The 17,382-nt window shown below is 41.5% G+C and overlaps 1 protein-coding gene across 1 annotated transcript in view; it reads right to left on the bottom strand.

Moving 5' to 3' along the window:
• The window catches only part of LOC143726036 (SCO-spondin-like), a 28,734-nt gene that overhangs the window by 2,459 nt on the left and 8,893 nt on the right, over window positions 1–17,382 (bottom strand). The window contains exons 9-16 of the mRNA XM_077219024.1: window positions 16,767–16,900; window positions 15,183–15,229; window positions 14,428–14,592; window positions 13,416–13,636; window positions 11,194–11,289; window positions 8,908–8,968; window positions 7,046–7,176; window positions 302–452 (exon numbers count right to left, since the gene is read on the bottom strand). Coding sequence (XP_077075139.1) covers window positions 302–452; window positions 7,046–7,176; window positions 8,908–8,968; window positions 11,194–11,289; window positions 13,416–13,636; window positions 14,428–14,592; window positions 15,183–15,229; window positions 16,767–16,900 — 1,006 coding nt within the window. The remainder of the gene's footprint in view (window positions 1–301; window positions 453–7,045; window positions 7,177–8,907; window positions 8,969–11,193; window positions 11,290–13,415; window positions 13,637–14,427; window positions 14,593–15,182; window positions 15,230–16,766; window positions 16,901–17,382) is intronic.

The following is a 17,382-nucleotide window of genomic DNA, read 5'->3' as shown; positions in this document are numbered from 1 at the left end:
GAACCGCACATACTAAATGAGGCAAGGGTGTCGAGTTACATTCAAGATATTTTAAGGCATGAAGACGGAAAAAACATTTAAAGATGTAATTTTGGTGATTTAGGAGTTTTAAGGGATAAAAAGATTGACTATGGGTGTTTTTGACAGTATAAATGCTTGGACATTCTGCCTAATAACATGGGAACGACAGTTATGTTTTTATGATCTCTTGGCACATTTGTCCTCTCTAACAGCGCGTCAGTCTCTCCAAACAAAGCGCGGAGGATCTTCCCCCGCCCGATGCTCCTCGGGCTTCACCCACCCTGGCAGCTGGTGCACTCGCAGCTGTGGATGACGGGCAGGACGACGGGCTCCACGTCTCCGCTGGCGCACTGAAGGCTGAGGAATCGCACGGGGTTCTGCGGGTCGAGCCTGTAACTACAGCAGTCGCAGAACGCCTGCAGGTACGGCTCCTGAAAAACAGAGAGAGAGAGTGTGTGTTACGTGTCAGTTTGTTTCTGGCCTTCATTCATTCATGCATCTCAATTTGCCAGCTTATACTACGCCCTAAAAGTGTTTAGTTTTTTTGTGAAGAAAAATTGGATACTTTTGAGTGTGTAGTAGAAGAGTTGACAAGCTTTGGGAAACAATATCACGCCATACAATTGTGTCTTTAACGGTTGCTCTCTGTCCTCCTGTCACAGTAAACTGACCTGTCAATCATCTTGACAAATATAAAATCCTCCACATCTAATTTCCTACCATTTGTTTTTATTACAGCATGTTGATCTGCAGTCGCGGGTCTTTCATGCAGAGGCTCTCCTCATATTAATGCATATTGATGCATTTAAAAGTTAATGGCCAAAATGATCTTTATTAAAGTCCATATTGTTATTGCAGATGAAATATAACACAGATGGCATTAAATAAATATTTTTTTATCAGGTTTAACTTTGATTATTCACTCAAACCTTTATCTAAACCTCTCACCGTAGTTCGCACATATCCGCCATGTTTTGTAGTTTTTTAACACTTTTTACTTGTAGTTCCTCCTTCAAAGCGCAATGGATTGTGGGTAATATTAGCCGTTATAGTGAGCACGGATCCACACTTTGGAAATAGTAGATCATCCGGGGACTTCTGGGACACTCTTTTCAACACTATGCTTTGGGACACACTTATTTTAATCTCACATACTGTTTAGGATGGATAGTGTAGACATTGAGACGCAGGGAGAGATAATTATTTTTATTTATTTTTTTACAACTTTATTACATTAATTTATCAATTCATTAAAAATTTAACACAACAAAATATCAAAACACAACTCTTCTTCCACCTCTGAACAAATAGCGTCATGTATTTGCTGTATAAGGGTTTCAAAATCATTCATAGCTCTATAGTACCTACAATCTATTATAATTCTACACTTTACAAAAGCTTTAAAAAATAGGCAAAAGCTCCTGACCATGTGTATTCTCAATTGTATTTCTCCTTGTAGTAAGTATTGCAAGTTTTGCTTGGTCTACCAAAAAATTTATTAACTGCCATTTTACCTTTTGATCCTGACTATAGCCAGATCCCAAAATAAAAGAGAGAGAGAGATTATATTAGAGGCCAGGACAGACAAGCCAAACACACAGATAACAATCCAAAACGTCATCACGCTACATTTGCTAAATGCCAATGGCCCGTTCTCTCTGATGGAGCAAAATCCTGGGATCATTTAGAGCATTTCGTCCCCGGAGAGAGGGAGGGGAGAGAGAGCGAGACGCAAAAGAAGAGGGCAGATGTGAAAAAAAAGAGGTGTGAGTTTTTGGCGTTAAAGCTGGAGTTGCAGACTGGTTTCCATGGCAACCGGACCGAAGTTTCCATTTCAAACACATTTTAAAATAGTTGCAGCAACTGATGAAACATTTAAATCAAGAACAAAGAACACAGGCCTGATAAATTTGGCGCTTCAGTATTGTGATGATCATAAATCCACTCTATGATGGATTGTTATATACAACATATAAAGGTATCATAAATAACTGATCAATATGATGTTTAGCCACTACTAACATTTATCTTAAATTATCAATCCTTTAATAAATGATATCGGGGAATTTTACATAGCATATTTATAGATTTTTCAACATAATATTTTAAAGGCTCATTTCTCTTGTAGAGCTTATATATATATATATATATATATATATATATATATATATATATATATATATATATATATACACACACAGTCAAACCAAAAATTATTCAGACACATTTTTTACTAGTGGGTGCAGGACACTGTAGTTCATTTATGTAAGTGTGGATAGCTGTCACAAGACTAGTCTGTGTTTCTGTCGTGTTTCATGCATGTCACAAGTCTGGTCTGTGTTTCTGTCTTGTTTCATGTTTAGCAGCTCCCAGTTATGTTATTAGTCTGTCACAGGTGTTTCCTACTAGCCACACCCTCTTGTTAGCTCGTTAGCTCGTTTCCCCTGGTATTTAAGCCTGTTTGTCTAGTTCAGTCTTTGTCGGTCCTCAATATTGTTTGCTGGTTGTTCTGTTCCTGAGTTTATGTTTGTATATTTTGAGTTGTGTAAATGAAGTCAATCTGCAAATGGATCCTACAACCTCATCTACTTCAACCTCACGTGACAGAAGGACCGACCACACCATGGATCCAGCAGACTGTCGCTTCCACCTCCGCCAGAGTAAACGCCTGATGGAGGATTACGTGACAGAATTTTTTGAGTTTTGCCATGAGGTGAACTTTAAGGACACGGACTTAAAGGACATGTTGGGCCGGGGACTTAATAAGTTTCTGTATTTCCTCATGCCTCACGATGCCCCACATTACACTCTGGCACAATATATTGGGATCGCCCTTTTATTGAGTGGTTCGCCATTTACGGTGGGCTTTGCAAGTGAGGAACCCCACAAGCTCACACTATTCCCGAAGCCCATCATAGTTCATGTCATGCCCACCACGCCTGAACCCGCTCCGAAGGAAGCTGTCCCTGAACCCACTGCGGAGGAAGCTGTCCCTGAGGCCACTGCGGACGAAGCTGTCCCTGAACCCGCTGCGGAGGAAGCTGTCCCTGAACCCGCTGCGGAGGAAGCTATCCCTGAGCCCACTGCGGAGGAAGCTGTCCCTGAGGCCACTGAGGAGGAAGCTGTCCCTGAACCCGCTGCGAAGGAAGCTGTCCCTGAACCCACTGCGGAGGAAGCTGTCCCTGAGGCCACTGTGGAGGAAGCTGTCCCTGAGCACACTGCGGAGGAAGCTGTCCCTGAGCACACCGCGGAGGAAGCTGTCCCTGAACCCGGTATGGAGGAAGCTGTCCCTGAGCACACTGCGGAGGAAGCTGTCCCTGAGCCCGCTGCGGAGGAAGCTGTCCCTGAGCACACTGCGGAGGAAGCTGTCCCTGAGGCCACTGCGGAGGAAGCTGTCCCTGAGGCCACTGCGGAGGAAGCTTTCCCTGAACCCGCTGCGGAGGAAGCTGTCCCTGAGGCCACTGCGGAGGAAGCTGTCCCTGAAACCCGCTGCGGAGGAAGCTGTCCCTGTGGCCACTGCGGAGGAAGCTGTCCGTGTGGCCACTGCGGAGGAAGCTGTCCCTGAGCACCCTGCGGATGAAGCTGTCCCTGAGCCCGCTGCGGAGGAAGCTGTCCCTGAGCCCGCTGCGGAGGAAGCTGTCCCTGAGCACAATGCGGAGGAAGCTGTCCCTGAACCCACTGCGGAGGAAGCTGTCCCTGAACCCACTGCGGAGGAAGCTGTCCCTGAACCCACTGCGGAGGAAGCTGTCCCTGAACCCGCTGCGGAGGAAGCTGTCCCTGAGCCCGCTGCGGAGGAAGCTGTCCCTGAGCCCGCTGCGTAGGAAGCTGTCCCTGAGCCTGCTGCGGAGGAAGCTGTCCCTGAGCCCGCTGCGGAGGAAGCTGTCCCTGAGCCGCTGCGGAGGAAGCTGTCCCTGAGCCCGCTGCGGAGGAAGCTCTCCCTGAGCCCGCTGCGGAGGAAGCTGTCCCTGAACCCGCTGCGGAGGAAGCTGTCCCTGAGCACAATGCGGAGGAAGCTGTCCCTGAGGCCACTGTGGAGGAAGCTGTCCATGGGGCCACTGGGGAGGAAGCTGTCCCTGAACCCGCTGCGGAGGAAGCTGTCCCTGAGCCCGCTGCGGAGGAAACTGTCCCTGAGGCCGCTGCGGAGGAAGCTGTCCCTGAACCCACGGCGGAGGAAGCTGTCCATGAACACGCTGCGGAGGAAACTGTCCCTGAGGCCGCTGCGGAGGAAGCTGTCCCTGAGTCCGCTGCGGAGGAAGCTGTCCCTGAGTCCGCTGCGGAGGAAGCTATCCCTGAACCCACTGCGGAGGGAACTCTCCCTGAGCCCACTGCGAAGGAAGCTGTCCCTAAGCCCGCTGCCAAGGAAACTGTCCCTGAGGCCACTGCAATGGAAACTGTCCCTGAGCCCGCTGCGGAGGGAACTCTCCCTGAGCCCACTGCGAAGAAGCTGTCCCTAAGCCCGCTGCGAAGGAAACTGTCCCTGAGGCCACTGTGGAGGAAGCTATGCCTGAGGCCACTGCGGAGGAAGCTGTCCCTGAGCCCACTGTGGAGTAATGCGTCCCTGAGGCCGCTGCGGAGGAAGCTGGAAACTGTCCCTGAACCCGCTGCGAAGGAAACTGTCCCTGAACCTGCTGCGGAGGAAGCTGTCCCTGAACCCGCTGCGTAGGAAGCTGTCCCTGAGCCCGCTGTGAAGGAAACTGTCCCTGAACCCGCTTCGGAGGAAGCTGTCCCTTAACCCGCTGCGGAGGAAGCTGTCTCTGAACCCGCGGCGGAGGAAACTGACCCAGAACCCGCTGCGGAGGAAACTGACACTGAACCCGCTGCAGAGGAAGCTGTCCCTGAACCCGCTGCGGAGGAAGCTGTCCCTGAACCCGCTGCGGAGGAAACTGACACTGAACCCGCTGCGGAGGAAGCTGTCCCTGAACCCGCTGCGGAGGAAGCTGTCCCTGAACCCGCTGCGGAGGAAGCTGTCCCTGAACCCGCTGCGGAGGAAGCTGACCCTGAGGCCACTGCAATGGAAACTGTCCCTGAGCCCGCTGCGGAGGGAACTCTCCCTGAGCCCACTGCGAAGGAAGCTGTCCCTAAGCCCGCTGCGAAGGAAACTGTCCCTGAGGCCACTGTGGAGGAAGCTATGCCTGAGGCCACTGCGGAGGAAGCTGTCCCTGAGCCCACTGTGGAGTAATGCGTCCCTGAGGCCGCTGCGGAGGAAGCTGGAAACTGTCCCTGAACCCGCTGCGAAGGAAACTGTCCCTGAACCTGCTGCGGAGGAAGCTGTCCCTGAACCCGCTGCGTAGGAAGCTGTCCCTGAGCCCGCTGTGAAGGAAACTGTCCCTGAACCCGCTTCGGAGGAAGCTGTCCCTGAGGCCGCTGCGGAGGAACCTGTCCCTGAACCCGCTGCGGAGGAAGCTGTCCCTTAACCCGCTGCGGAGGAAGCTATCCCTGAACCCGCTGCGGAGGAAGCTGTCCCTGAACCCGCTGCGGAGGAAGCTGTCCCTGAACCCGCTGCGGAGGAAGCTGTCCCTTAACCCGCTGCGGAGGAAGCTGTCTCTGAACCCGCGGCGGAGGAAACTGACCCAGAACCCGCTGCGGAGGAAACTGACACTGAACCCGCTGCGGAGGAAGCTGTCCCTGAACCCGCTGCGGAGGAAGCTGTCCCTGAACCCGCTGCGGAGGAAACTGACACTGAACCCGCTGCGGAGGAAGCTGTCCCTGAACCCGCTGCGGAGGAAGCTGTCCCTGAACCCGCTGCGGAGGAAGCTGACCCTGAACCCACTGCGGAGGAAACTGTCCCTGAACCCGCTGCGGAGGAAGCTGTCCCTGAACCCGCTGTGGAGGAAGCTGTCCCTGAACCCGCTGTGGAGGAAGCTGTCCATGAACCCGCTGCGTAGGAAGCTGTCCCTGAAACCGCTGCGAAGGAAACGGTCCCTGAGCACGCCGCAGAGGGCGCTCCTGAGTCGGTTCCTGAGCACGCCACGGAGGTCGCTTTTGAGGGTGTCCGGAAGCACGCCAGGGCTGCTCAGGAGGGCGAACTCAAGTTTGTCCCTGAGCAGGCTGTGGGTTGCATTCGGGAGCCTGTTCCCGAACTGTCTGGTCCGCCCTGGTTGCGCCTGCACAGTTTGCTCATTATGTCACAAGACTAGTCTGTATTTCTGTCGTGTTTCATGCATGTCACAAGTCTAGTCTCTGTTTCTGTCTTGTTTCATGTTTAGCAGCTCCCCGTTATGTTATTAGTCTGTCACAGGTGTTTCCTACTAGCCATACCCTCTTGTTATCTCGTTAGCTCGTTTCCCCTGGTATTTAAGCCTGTGTCTAGTTCAGTCTTTGTCGGTCCTTAATATTGTTTGCTGGTTGTTCTGTTCCTGAGTTCTGTTCCTGAGTTTATGTTTGTATATTTTGAGTTGTGTAAATGAAGTCAATCTGCAAAAGGATCCTACTACCTCATCTACTTCGACCTCACGTGACAATAGCAAAATAAAGTAAACTGTGACATATTATACCCAAAAACTCTTCATATAGTGGGCTAATTTAATTTTTTTTATTAAAAAATAAATTATAAAAATATGGGACCAAAAATTATGTTTTGCTTAAGTGTTTTGTCTTTTAACTGCTAATGCACCTTTTTACACCACAGACTGAACAAAATTAAGCATTGCTGGGTCAGTGGTTGAGCTAAACTGGTATTATATAATTGTGCAGTTAAATTGAACAGCCGACAGATATTCAACATAATTCATGTGTGAGAGTCTAACAGAAGGATGAACAAAACCAGTGAAATATCAACTGATTTAATAACTCTGAGTTCTTGTCATAGTTTAGTACCATTTTCTAAACTATAGTGATTAAACTGTGATAATGTGAGAAAAGTTGAAGGTGTCTGAAAAAATGTTGGTTTGACTATATATACATATATAGCAATTGACCAAACATTATAGGCTACATTGGTGCATTTATAACACATAATACATAAGCATAAATACTCAGATTGACGTGGTTTATGCAGCACTTCTCACACACGAGCGACACTCACCTCCAGAATGACATCGGTCCGGGATAAACAGCGCCCCCTGCAGAAGCTGACCTCCACGTTGTCACGGCGACAGTCACCCTTGGTGATGTTCCTGACCTCAGTGTAACGACGGCACTCGGCAACAGGATCCTCTGGAGACCATAAAGTGATGTTCATTGGAGAAAATGGGACAGGAGGAGAGAGAGAGAGAGAGCAGGGTATTAATGGAATCACGTACAGTACAGAAGAAATTGCAGTGAAAATAATCAAATCAGAACATAATTTTATTTAATGAGGGATTTCTGAAAAAAAATGGAGAGAAGATTGCTGCTTTTCAGATCCATGTTAACATTAAAACTTCCATTTTAAAATCAACATGCAATTGAAATCAACACGTTTTCTTTCTTAATACATAGAGTCTTTATAAAGACATGAATACATGTTTTTATAAAGACAAAATGTTTGGTTTGGTAATATTTCATTAACTTGTTTCACCTCAGAAACCAATCAATGATGGATAAAAACCGCATGTTAGTTATTGCATGTAAAGCATGTTAGTTATTGCATGTTAAGCATGTTAGTTATTGCATGTTAAACATGTTAGTTATTGCATGTTACGCATGTTAGTTATTGTATGTTAAACATGTTAGTTATTGCATGTTAAACATGTTAGTTATTGCATGTTACGCATGTTAGTTATTGCATGTTAAACATGTTAGTTATTGCATGTTAAGCATGTTAGTTATTGCATGTTAAGCATTTTAGTTATTGCATGTTAAACATGTTAGTTATTGCATGTTACGCATGTTAGTTATTGCATGTTAAACATGTTAGTTATTGCATGACACGCATGTTAGTTATTGCATGTTAAACATGTTAGTTATTGCATGTTACGCATGTTAGTTATTGCATGTTAAGCATTTTAGTTATTGCATGTTAAGCATTTTAGTTATTGCATGTTAAACATGTTAGTTATTGCATGTTACGCATGTTAGTTATTGCATGTTAAACATGTTAGTTATTGCATGTTACGCATTTTAGTTATTGCATGTTAAACATGTTAGTTATTGCATGTTACGCATTTTAGTTATTGCATGTTAAACATGTTAGTTATTGCATGTTACGCATGTTAGTTATTGCATGTTAAACATGTTAGTTATTGCATGTTACGCATGTTAGTTATTGCATGTTAAACATGTTAGTTATTGCATGTTAAACATGTTAGTTATTGCATGTTACGCATGTTAGTTATTGCATGTTAAACATGTTAGTTATTGCATGTTAAGCATTTTAGTTATTGCATGTTAAGCATTTTAGTTATTGCATGTTAAACATGTTAGTTATTGCATGTTAAGCATTTTAGTTATTGCATGTTAAACATGTTAGTTATTGCATGTTACGCATGTTAGTTATTGCATGTTAAACATGTTAGTTATTGCATGTTAAACATGTTAGTTATTGCATGTAAAGCATTTTAGTTATTGCATGTTAAGCATTTTAGTTATTGCATGTTAAACATGTTAGTTATTGCATGTTACGCATGTTTGTTATTGCATGTTAAACATGTTTGTTATTGCATGTTAAACATGTTAGTTACTTCCACAACTTTAAGAGTTTTCACAAGTCAGCATTTTTATATCGCACAAATTATTCGAACAGATCCTTTCAACTGAGACGAGTTTACAGCGTCCTGCAGTCTCTTGAATGCAGTTCCTCGGCTGTAGTTTGACTCAAACTCAGAGTGCCAGAGTAAAAGCTCCAGTCTGCTTAATGATGTGTACTACATCAATAGTGTGTGGCATATGGGCTGTGAGAACTGGTGACAAATATCACCGACTCTTGGCTCACTCTTTCCCATTAGTGGTGTGTTTCGTGACTCTTACCTGGATACTCTCTCCGGCACACAGGGCAACAGTCCCCCGCTTCCAGCACCTTCACTTCACCCTGGAAAACAGAGAGAGAAAATTGATGTGGAGGACAATGGTGGTGCCAGTGCCTCAGAATAGCTCGCCTACGAACTAATGATCTATGCAATAGAAGTGAATCAATCAAAACTAACTTTAGCTGGACAATAACTTTATTCTAGAGCTGCAGTAAAGCCAAAACTCTGTTACTTTCATTTCCTATTATCACTGTAAAGCTGCTTTGAAACAATCTATTTTTGTTAAAAGAGCTATATAAATGAAGGTGACTTGACTCGGACAAATGCTGGCCGACTCCCAGAGATGCTCGTAGACATTTACAGCCAGAGATGGAGTAAAACAGGTAATAAAATGAATATTTTGTTTGTCTTGTTATTCACATAAATACACTCCTGGGCAAGTAAGAATGGGCCAAGTTAAAACATTAGGTATGCACAATATATGAGCCACATCGGACGATATATATATATATTAATTTTTAATGTTATCGTTATCCGCCCGATAAGAAAATTTGTCCGATATATTAAAGCCGAGAAAACATTCCTTCAGCTGAGACAATTCAGATGTGCACTGTTCAACATGATGGTTTTAAATTGCTAAAAATATGATTGGAATCACTTTGAAAAAGGAAAATACAGTAAGTGCAACGTGCAGCGCAAGACTGTCATATCGGCTAAATAAAATTATAATGAGAACATCATAATTGTGTGCTTGGGACACGGCTTTTAATGGTGAGACTTGTTTTTGAAATCAGGCTTTTTAAAAACTTGGATTTAGATTTATCGGCCAATATAACGGTTATCAGCTTTCAAAGAATTATCGGTTATCGGTATTGATCAAAATTTTGATCAAAATTTTGGATCGGTGCATCCATACCAAAAATAGCTAAATTAATTTTCTTAACCATTTAAATCCCAAATTACTGGTCAGGAAATGAGCAAGAATTGCACAAATACTGTAGATAAAGTAACTTCGCACAGAATAGCCTTCCCGTACGTGCAGACAGCGTTTACAGGAAGAGGAGTCGTGTTGATCCACTCCATGTTAATGGCTTCAAACTGTTCATGAGCAGTTGAAAAACTCATTTGCGTTTAATGTGAGACCAAAATATTCTCTATAGGGTTCATATCTGTATCTGAGTCTGATTGACTTGTTCTCAACTTATAAAGGTTTATAAGTTATCGTTAAAAATCTATTTTTCTATGCAGAAAGTTTTTTCGACTGTTGCACTTTATTCAAAAGCAGTTTATTGAGCGGCAAGACATGAAAACATCCAGTTAGTCCAAACTATAACCAATGGGAAGCGTGAATCGGTTCGAATCGGTTGTTATATTTTTGCAATTCAGTTTGGTATATGTATTAATATTTTTTGGTAAATCTTAATAATAATGATATCAGCGGTTGATTTTAATAATGTATAAGTAAATTCTGAGATTATATCAATAAATGCTTTTAAAAAAAGTACTGTTCGTTGTTAGTTCATGTAACTACTGAAACCTTATTGTAAAGTGTTAGTTATTTGTTATTACCATCCACATCGCCGAGTGACAGATTACGTTTTATTTAATATTATTTAATTCAGAATTTTTTCCTGCATTTTAAAAGTTGATAATATGCATTGATTTTGCAGCTCCTAAAACTTTTCATTGTATATGTCCAGAGTTTTCACAGTCAGCGATTTTAAATCCCACGAATGACTCTTCGAATCTTTCAGTTTGGTGCCGAAATCAAACACTATGAAAGTGAGTGAGTGTTTATTTCCGTCCATGATTATAATTGTGGTTTTTAGTTAACAGGAACAATCCTACAGTGAGGAGTGACATTTACTCGAGCCGGCAGCAAAAATGCAAATTGGGTAATTTATTTTGGACTAGATGAAGAAAAAACAAATGGTCTAGAAACTGAAGGCAGTATTTTTAGTGTTTCTTTGAGCAGATCTCGGCAGGAGCCCAGAGGAGATGCCGGGCTTTAGGGACGCTGAGGTTCGGAGACGTCCAGGACCAGCTGGGACTCGGTCTCGGACCGGAGCTGTTGCCTGGACAACGGGTCAGTCTATTTCCAGCATCTCTAACTGGGCTCATTTCTGATACAAGGCTATTCACTGCTTCAGTGACTGACACACATGTGAAACCAAACTGTGAGAATTCATGAGCAGATTTAAGACAGAACCAGGAATATACGAAACGTCGAATTGTCAGAAAAAGGGGTTTTTATGTGTGGAGTGAAGGCAAATGGCAGATTTCTTACCTCAGAGCAATGCAGTGGAGGACAGTTTGATTGACAGCGTTTCTGGCCATTGATACAGCGACATGACTGACAGCCGTCAACCCACTCGAACCCCGGCTGTGACACAACACACAATGGAGGATTCATATTTACATTCATGTTGATGGACAGACACTTTACTGCCAAAACTAGATCCTGATATATATATATATATATATATACAGTTTCTGTCAAAAGTTTGCAAACCTTACAATTTAAGTTTTTGAAAGAGTCTCTTCTGCTCACCAAAGCTGCATTTATTTGATCGAAAATACGGTAAAACAGTGAAATATTTTTAGTATTTAAATCATCTGTTTTCTATGTGAATATATAGTAAAGTGTAATTTATTCCTGTGATCAAAGCTGATTTTTTAGCATCATTACTCCAGTCTTCAGTGTCACATGATCCTTCAGAAATCATTTGCTGCATAACATTTGTGGAAATAATAATACCATTCAAACATTTGTGACTAATTGATATAAATACCTTTATTCATCAAGGATGCATTAAATTTATCAAAAGTGACATTAAAGACATTTTTAATGTTACAAAAAGACATTTTTAACTGTTACAGTTACAAAACTGTTGATTCTATTTCAAATAAATGCTGTTCTTTTGAACTTTCTATTCATCAAAGAATCCTGAAAAATAAAATGTATCACAGTTTCCACAAAAATATGAACTGTTTTCAACCCTGATTATAATCATAAATATTTCTTGAGCATCAAATTACCATATTATAGTGATTTCTGAAGGATCATGTGACACTGAAGACTGGAGTAATGATGCTGAAAATTCAGCTGTGATCACAGGAATAAATTACACTTTACTATATATTCACATAGAAAACAGCTGCTTTACACTGGAATAATATTTCACTGTTTTTACTGTATTTTTGATCAAATAAATGCAGCTTTGGTGAGCAGTAGAGAATTTCACAAAATAATTTATTATCACAAATTATTATAAAATGTATTTTATTTTCTAAAATTTTCATTCATTTTCCTTTGGAATAAATAATGAATTCATTCATTTTTCTTTAGAATAAAGTCACTAATGAATCATGGACCAGGAACATGAAGCTGAATCCTAATAAAGGTAAATGTTGTAATGAAAGTAAATATTGATCTGCTGTTCATATATTATTGTGTTTGTATGCAATCCTTCTGTTTTGTGGTGAAGGCATTTTGCCAGCCACAGGAAGTGACATCATCCATCTTCAGTTGAAAGAAACTTTTAAATGGGCACCACTGTAGTTCAATTATACAACCTCATAAAGCCTTTCAGCGCTTTTATTCATTATTGATGATGGCAATTATCTTTTTTCTAGAAATGCCCTAAGCAATAATCCATCAGAGTTATTAATGATGTTCCTTAGGATAAATAAACAAACTAAGCATCACAGCAATTACAGGATGAAGGGCAGAAGTGTTAGCGAGTGATTGGGGGCTTTCCAACCTTTTTATAGTTCCCAGATCTATTGGCGGGAGTTCCCGGATTTTGGCGTGTTCGCACCGCAGGAACTAGGAACGATTTTAGTTTCAGGATCTCTTTTGGAGGAACTAATTTACTCCTACTTCAGAGTCGCTCTAAACCAGCGCTATAGGAACTATCCGTGACGTTAGTGTTCGCTGATTGGCCGAGAACCCTGAGTACCCAGTGTTTGAAATTAACACCCGCAATAATCAACTGGGAAACGCTGTCGAATTTGGTGTGTTACTTATTATATTGACTCACTTTGCTGGGATGTTCGTGTGAACTTGTGCATTTGCATTGAAGCAATAACGAAGATTAAACAGCATTTGGTTAATAGAAAAGATAACAATTTATTTTTTTTACATTGTTATTACATTGTCTAATTTTATGATGTTCTGTGTACTGTATTAATCTGTCCTGCTAAAATACATTTTTGGTGAAAAGGATGAAGATGCTGGATGACAGGATTTAGTTTGAATAAAAAATGAATGTATGAAATTCAAATTTTATATATATATATTATATATAAATATATATATATATATATATATATATATATATATATATATATATATACATATATATACTAGCTGTCACGTAGTTAACCTAATATCTTTATTTTATTTTATTTTTTGGCTAGTAGAAGTTCTGAATAGCCGGTAACTTAAAAATTTAGTAGCCAAATTGGCCGGTGAGAGAAAAAGTTAATTTCAAACCCTGTGTGTACCTCTCGAACCGTCCCGTCTTCATCTTCACACGGACAGAGCGCTGGAATCACACAGCGGCCCTCCAGGCTCCGGTACCGGCCCTCCTCACACACACACCCCTCCGAGGCCCCGGGGCCCGTGCAGTTGAGCGGTTCAGGCCTGTAGAGGTCCACACACCCCCTCTCACACACTCGCTCGGACCCGGACACACTCCAGAGCCAACGCTCACCCTCCGGACACTCTGTGTTGGAGCATTACTTAGTGATCAGTGGACAGATTTAACATTCATTTGAACATTATTTGAACAGTTACAGCTACATCACAACACGTAAATATAATACATAAATAATAATTATAATTATTATATTAAAAAAACAAACAAATAATAGTTGTTGTTATTATTAATCCAAATAATAACAATTATTATTGTTATTATTTAAACAACACATTATTATTAGAACAAACAAATACATTATAAATAATTTAAAAAAGTATTATTAGGAGTAGTAGTAGTAATCCAAATAAATGTGTATTATTATTATTACAATTTAATTAAATAATTTATATATCTTTTTAATATATAATTTATGAAACATTACAAAGACAAAATAAATTGGGACTGGGAGAACAAAAAGACATAAAAGAAATAAAATATAATATAATATAATCAAATTTAAAAAAATAAAACAAAACAAATTAAAATAACATTTTACTGAAAAGAGAAAAAGAAATGAATAGTATTGTTAAACCAAATAAATAAAATATGTATATTAAAAACAAACAAATAACATTATAATTATTATTATTATTATAAAGCCCTGACAGCTGTTTCTAGTATCTGATGCAAACATTAAAGGAAAGATGAAAGAAATATAAAATAATAAAATGATTAAATGAAATAATAAAATAAAATGTGCAATCACGTTTCAAAGAATACACCATATTGCTTTATTTAACTTAATGTGAACAAAAATACTAAACCAGAGTGTGTCCCACTAAACCTCTGCACTGAATTCACAGTGTGTTTCTCACCACATTCTGGGCCCCTGCAGACTCGTGATGTGTGTGACGGGCCCTCACACTCCTGTCCCCTGTACTGGTGCTGTCGGCGTATGGTCCGGCTGGAGAACTGATGTCCAGAACCGCAGGACGAGGAACAAGAGCTCCACGAGGACCAGACGCTCCACTCACAGTCCACTGACACACACAAACACACACTTCATTCACATTTACATGTAGTCATTTAACAGACGCCTTTGTCCAAAGAGACTTACAAATGCTTTGGTGTTTTGGGTGGTTGCTAGGGTATTTTGGGTGGTTGCTAGGGCAATCAGGGCAGTTGCTAAGGTATTTTTGGTGGTTGCTATGGTGTTACTAGGTGGTTGGTAGTTGTCACTGATGGTTACTATGGAGTTTTTATAAAGTTCTTAAAATCTTCGGTAACGAGTGCCGTTAGTACGGCCTAAAGCAAGCGAGTCATCTTGAAGAGGCAAAAACAACGCAAGAAGTGCTCAAAATACAAAGTTCAGGCATTGCTTAGAGTAGCGTAAGCCAGACAAGGGAGGATTAAACGACAAGGAAATATTTTTTTGTTTGTTTTTTAAAGAGGTTAAGTGCTCAGAAGAGATGAGTTTTCAGATGTCTTATGACTTCAGACTCTGTTATTGCTACTTTTTCCCGAAACGTCTCTTTTAAAATTCCTCTGAAGATGTAGTCAAACGTTGTTTATACAGTAAGAGTATAAAGATGTATAAATAATGTGTGTATGAGGTCACCACATGACTCACCGTCACATGACTCGTTAGTGCAGATGAAGAGCCCACCGTCACAAACACTGTAATCAAACACACAAGATGAAAAACACAGGTATAAATACACACTTTACTTATTTGGCTTTTCATGCTTGATGAAAACTGACCAAGACAGAAAGAAACCTGTCAAGAACATGTCCATCATATTTCACTTTTTTTTTTTTTGATTTAGCATAAATAAATAAATAAGCAGAATTTAGAGGATTTAAAAACACACACACTTATAACATATTAACACATAGGGCCTAAAACTAGCATTTTGCCACACTTGCCAGTGGCCGGTGAAGAAAATGTACTGGCCATAAATATTTATAATGTTATAATTAAATGAACCGGCCATGAAACCGGTTTAGATACAAGAAAATTCATAATTATCTATTCTAATTTCGATACCGCAGCTAAAACTACTTGCCTAACTAACATACATTTATTAGGCTGCTGTCACTTTAAGAGATGCATGGATCCGATATTCTGTTACACATGCATTTACTTTCTCAACTGTTTACATTCACTTAAGACTAAACTGACTATGTTTACTAGGATACTCGCTATTTTTTTAACGTAACTTTGTGCGAATTTGTCCGCTCGAGTGCAAACGACATGAAAGAGAGCTCAGTTTAGCATTCGAAATTAGCTTAGTTTTGCGTCGTCTTGCACTTGAATATAAATTGTCAAGGCGTAAACTTTCGTGACGATGCAGCGCTGACCCGTCAACTGTCCCGAGTGTCGTTCACGTTCATACATTACTAGAATTCATAAAAACTAGTGCAAAGTGCCCGTGCAAAATCAGTTTTTGTGTTTTTTTAGTAATTGTTGGTTTGGTGCGTTTGAGTGCTCATTGTTACAATTAAACAGCAAAAGTTCAGTGACATTTTTATTTGTGCCGGTAAAAAGCAAATACTGATACCCGCATAATGACATACAATAAATATGGAAAATTGAACTACAGGATTCAGGGAGCAGAATACACAGTGAACTCTGAGAAAATTTAAAGATATCTTTAGCATTTCTAATCCAAACAACGTCAAACTCGGCGCTGCACTTACTCGTGCCCGTAGCAAGACACCCGCCAAGCCTGAAATCCATCGGACTAACGGTTTCGAGAGATATGCGATTAACACACACACACACATAGACGTTCCTGTAGTTTATAGATAGATGGTACCGGCCAACTGTCGAGCCAACACTAATTTTTAGTCAAAATTGGTGTTAATTTTAGGCCCTGTTTATACATATACATTTATAAATGTATTTTGATTAATGAAACATGACCTGAGCATTTACTTCTAATGATCTAAGTCTGAATTGTCTGTAATTTTGTCAGGGCATCAGATTCCTTCAGCAATGTCAGAGTGACCTTTCTAAACATCTTGATATTGTATGTCCACAGAGAGGATGTGAATTTCACTTTCACTTCTAAAAGCCTCAGTGAGTTTCATGAGTTATTGATTCTCAATCCAAAAACCACAGCTGCTCTTTCTCAAACACTCAGAGATCCACTTACACATGCAACACACACCCTGCCAGAGGAAGAGAGATAATACAAGGCTTGAAGAGTACCATGAGTTGCACAGGTTTGGTATGACGGTTCCGGCGGGGACTTCCGGCTCCGGGAGGTCCAGGGTGGCGTTGGGAGACGAGAGGACAGAACAAGGACACTGGGATTGAGGAACACAGCTTCCGTTGAGCAACACCTGCAGATGGATTACATGATTCAATCTGTGTCCAAAGCAGAGGAATTACTGAAGAATTAAACACTTCCAGAAACACACAGATGTGAATGTGATGTGCTGCTTAAATCAGACAGCTTCACTGCACAACAAAACTAGACATCAATTTTCAGAAGAAAGCAGGCGGTATTTTTGTCTGTGCGAAAGCTGCCAATATGATGCTAGGGAGGTGTGGTTGCCAGGGTGTTGCTATGGAGGTCTAGGGAGCTGCTATGGGGTTGCTAGGATGTTCTGAGAATCTGCTAAGGGGTTGCTAGGGTGTTCTGAGAATCTCCAAGGATGTTGCTATGGGGTTGCTAGGGTGTTCTGAGAATCTGCAAGGATGTTGCTATGGGGTTGCTAGGGTGTTCTGAGAATCTCCAAGGATGTTGCTATGGGGTTGCTACAGTATGAGGGGTTCTAGGAATCTGCAAGGACATTTTTGTGGGGTTGCTAGGGTGCTCTAG

The sequence above is a fragment of the Siphateles boraxobius genome, unplaced genomic scaffold (genome assembly GCF_051911475.1).
Source record: "Siphateles boraxobius isolate OS27281-9 unplaced genomic scaffold, OSU_SipBor_1 12, whole genome shotgun sequence".
Lineage (NCBI taxonomy): Eukaryota > Metazoa > Chordata > Actinopteri > Cypriniformes > Leuciscidae > Siphateles > Siphateles boraxobius.
Note: the sequence above shows the minus strand (reverse complement) of the source record. Positions and strands in the feature narration are given on the sequence as shown.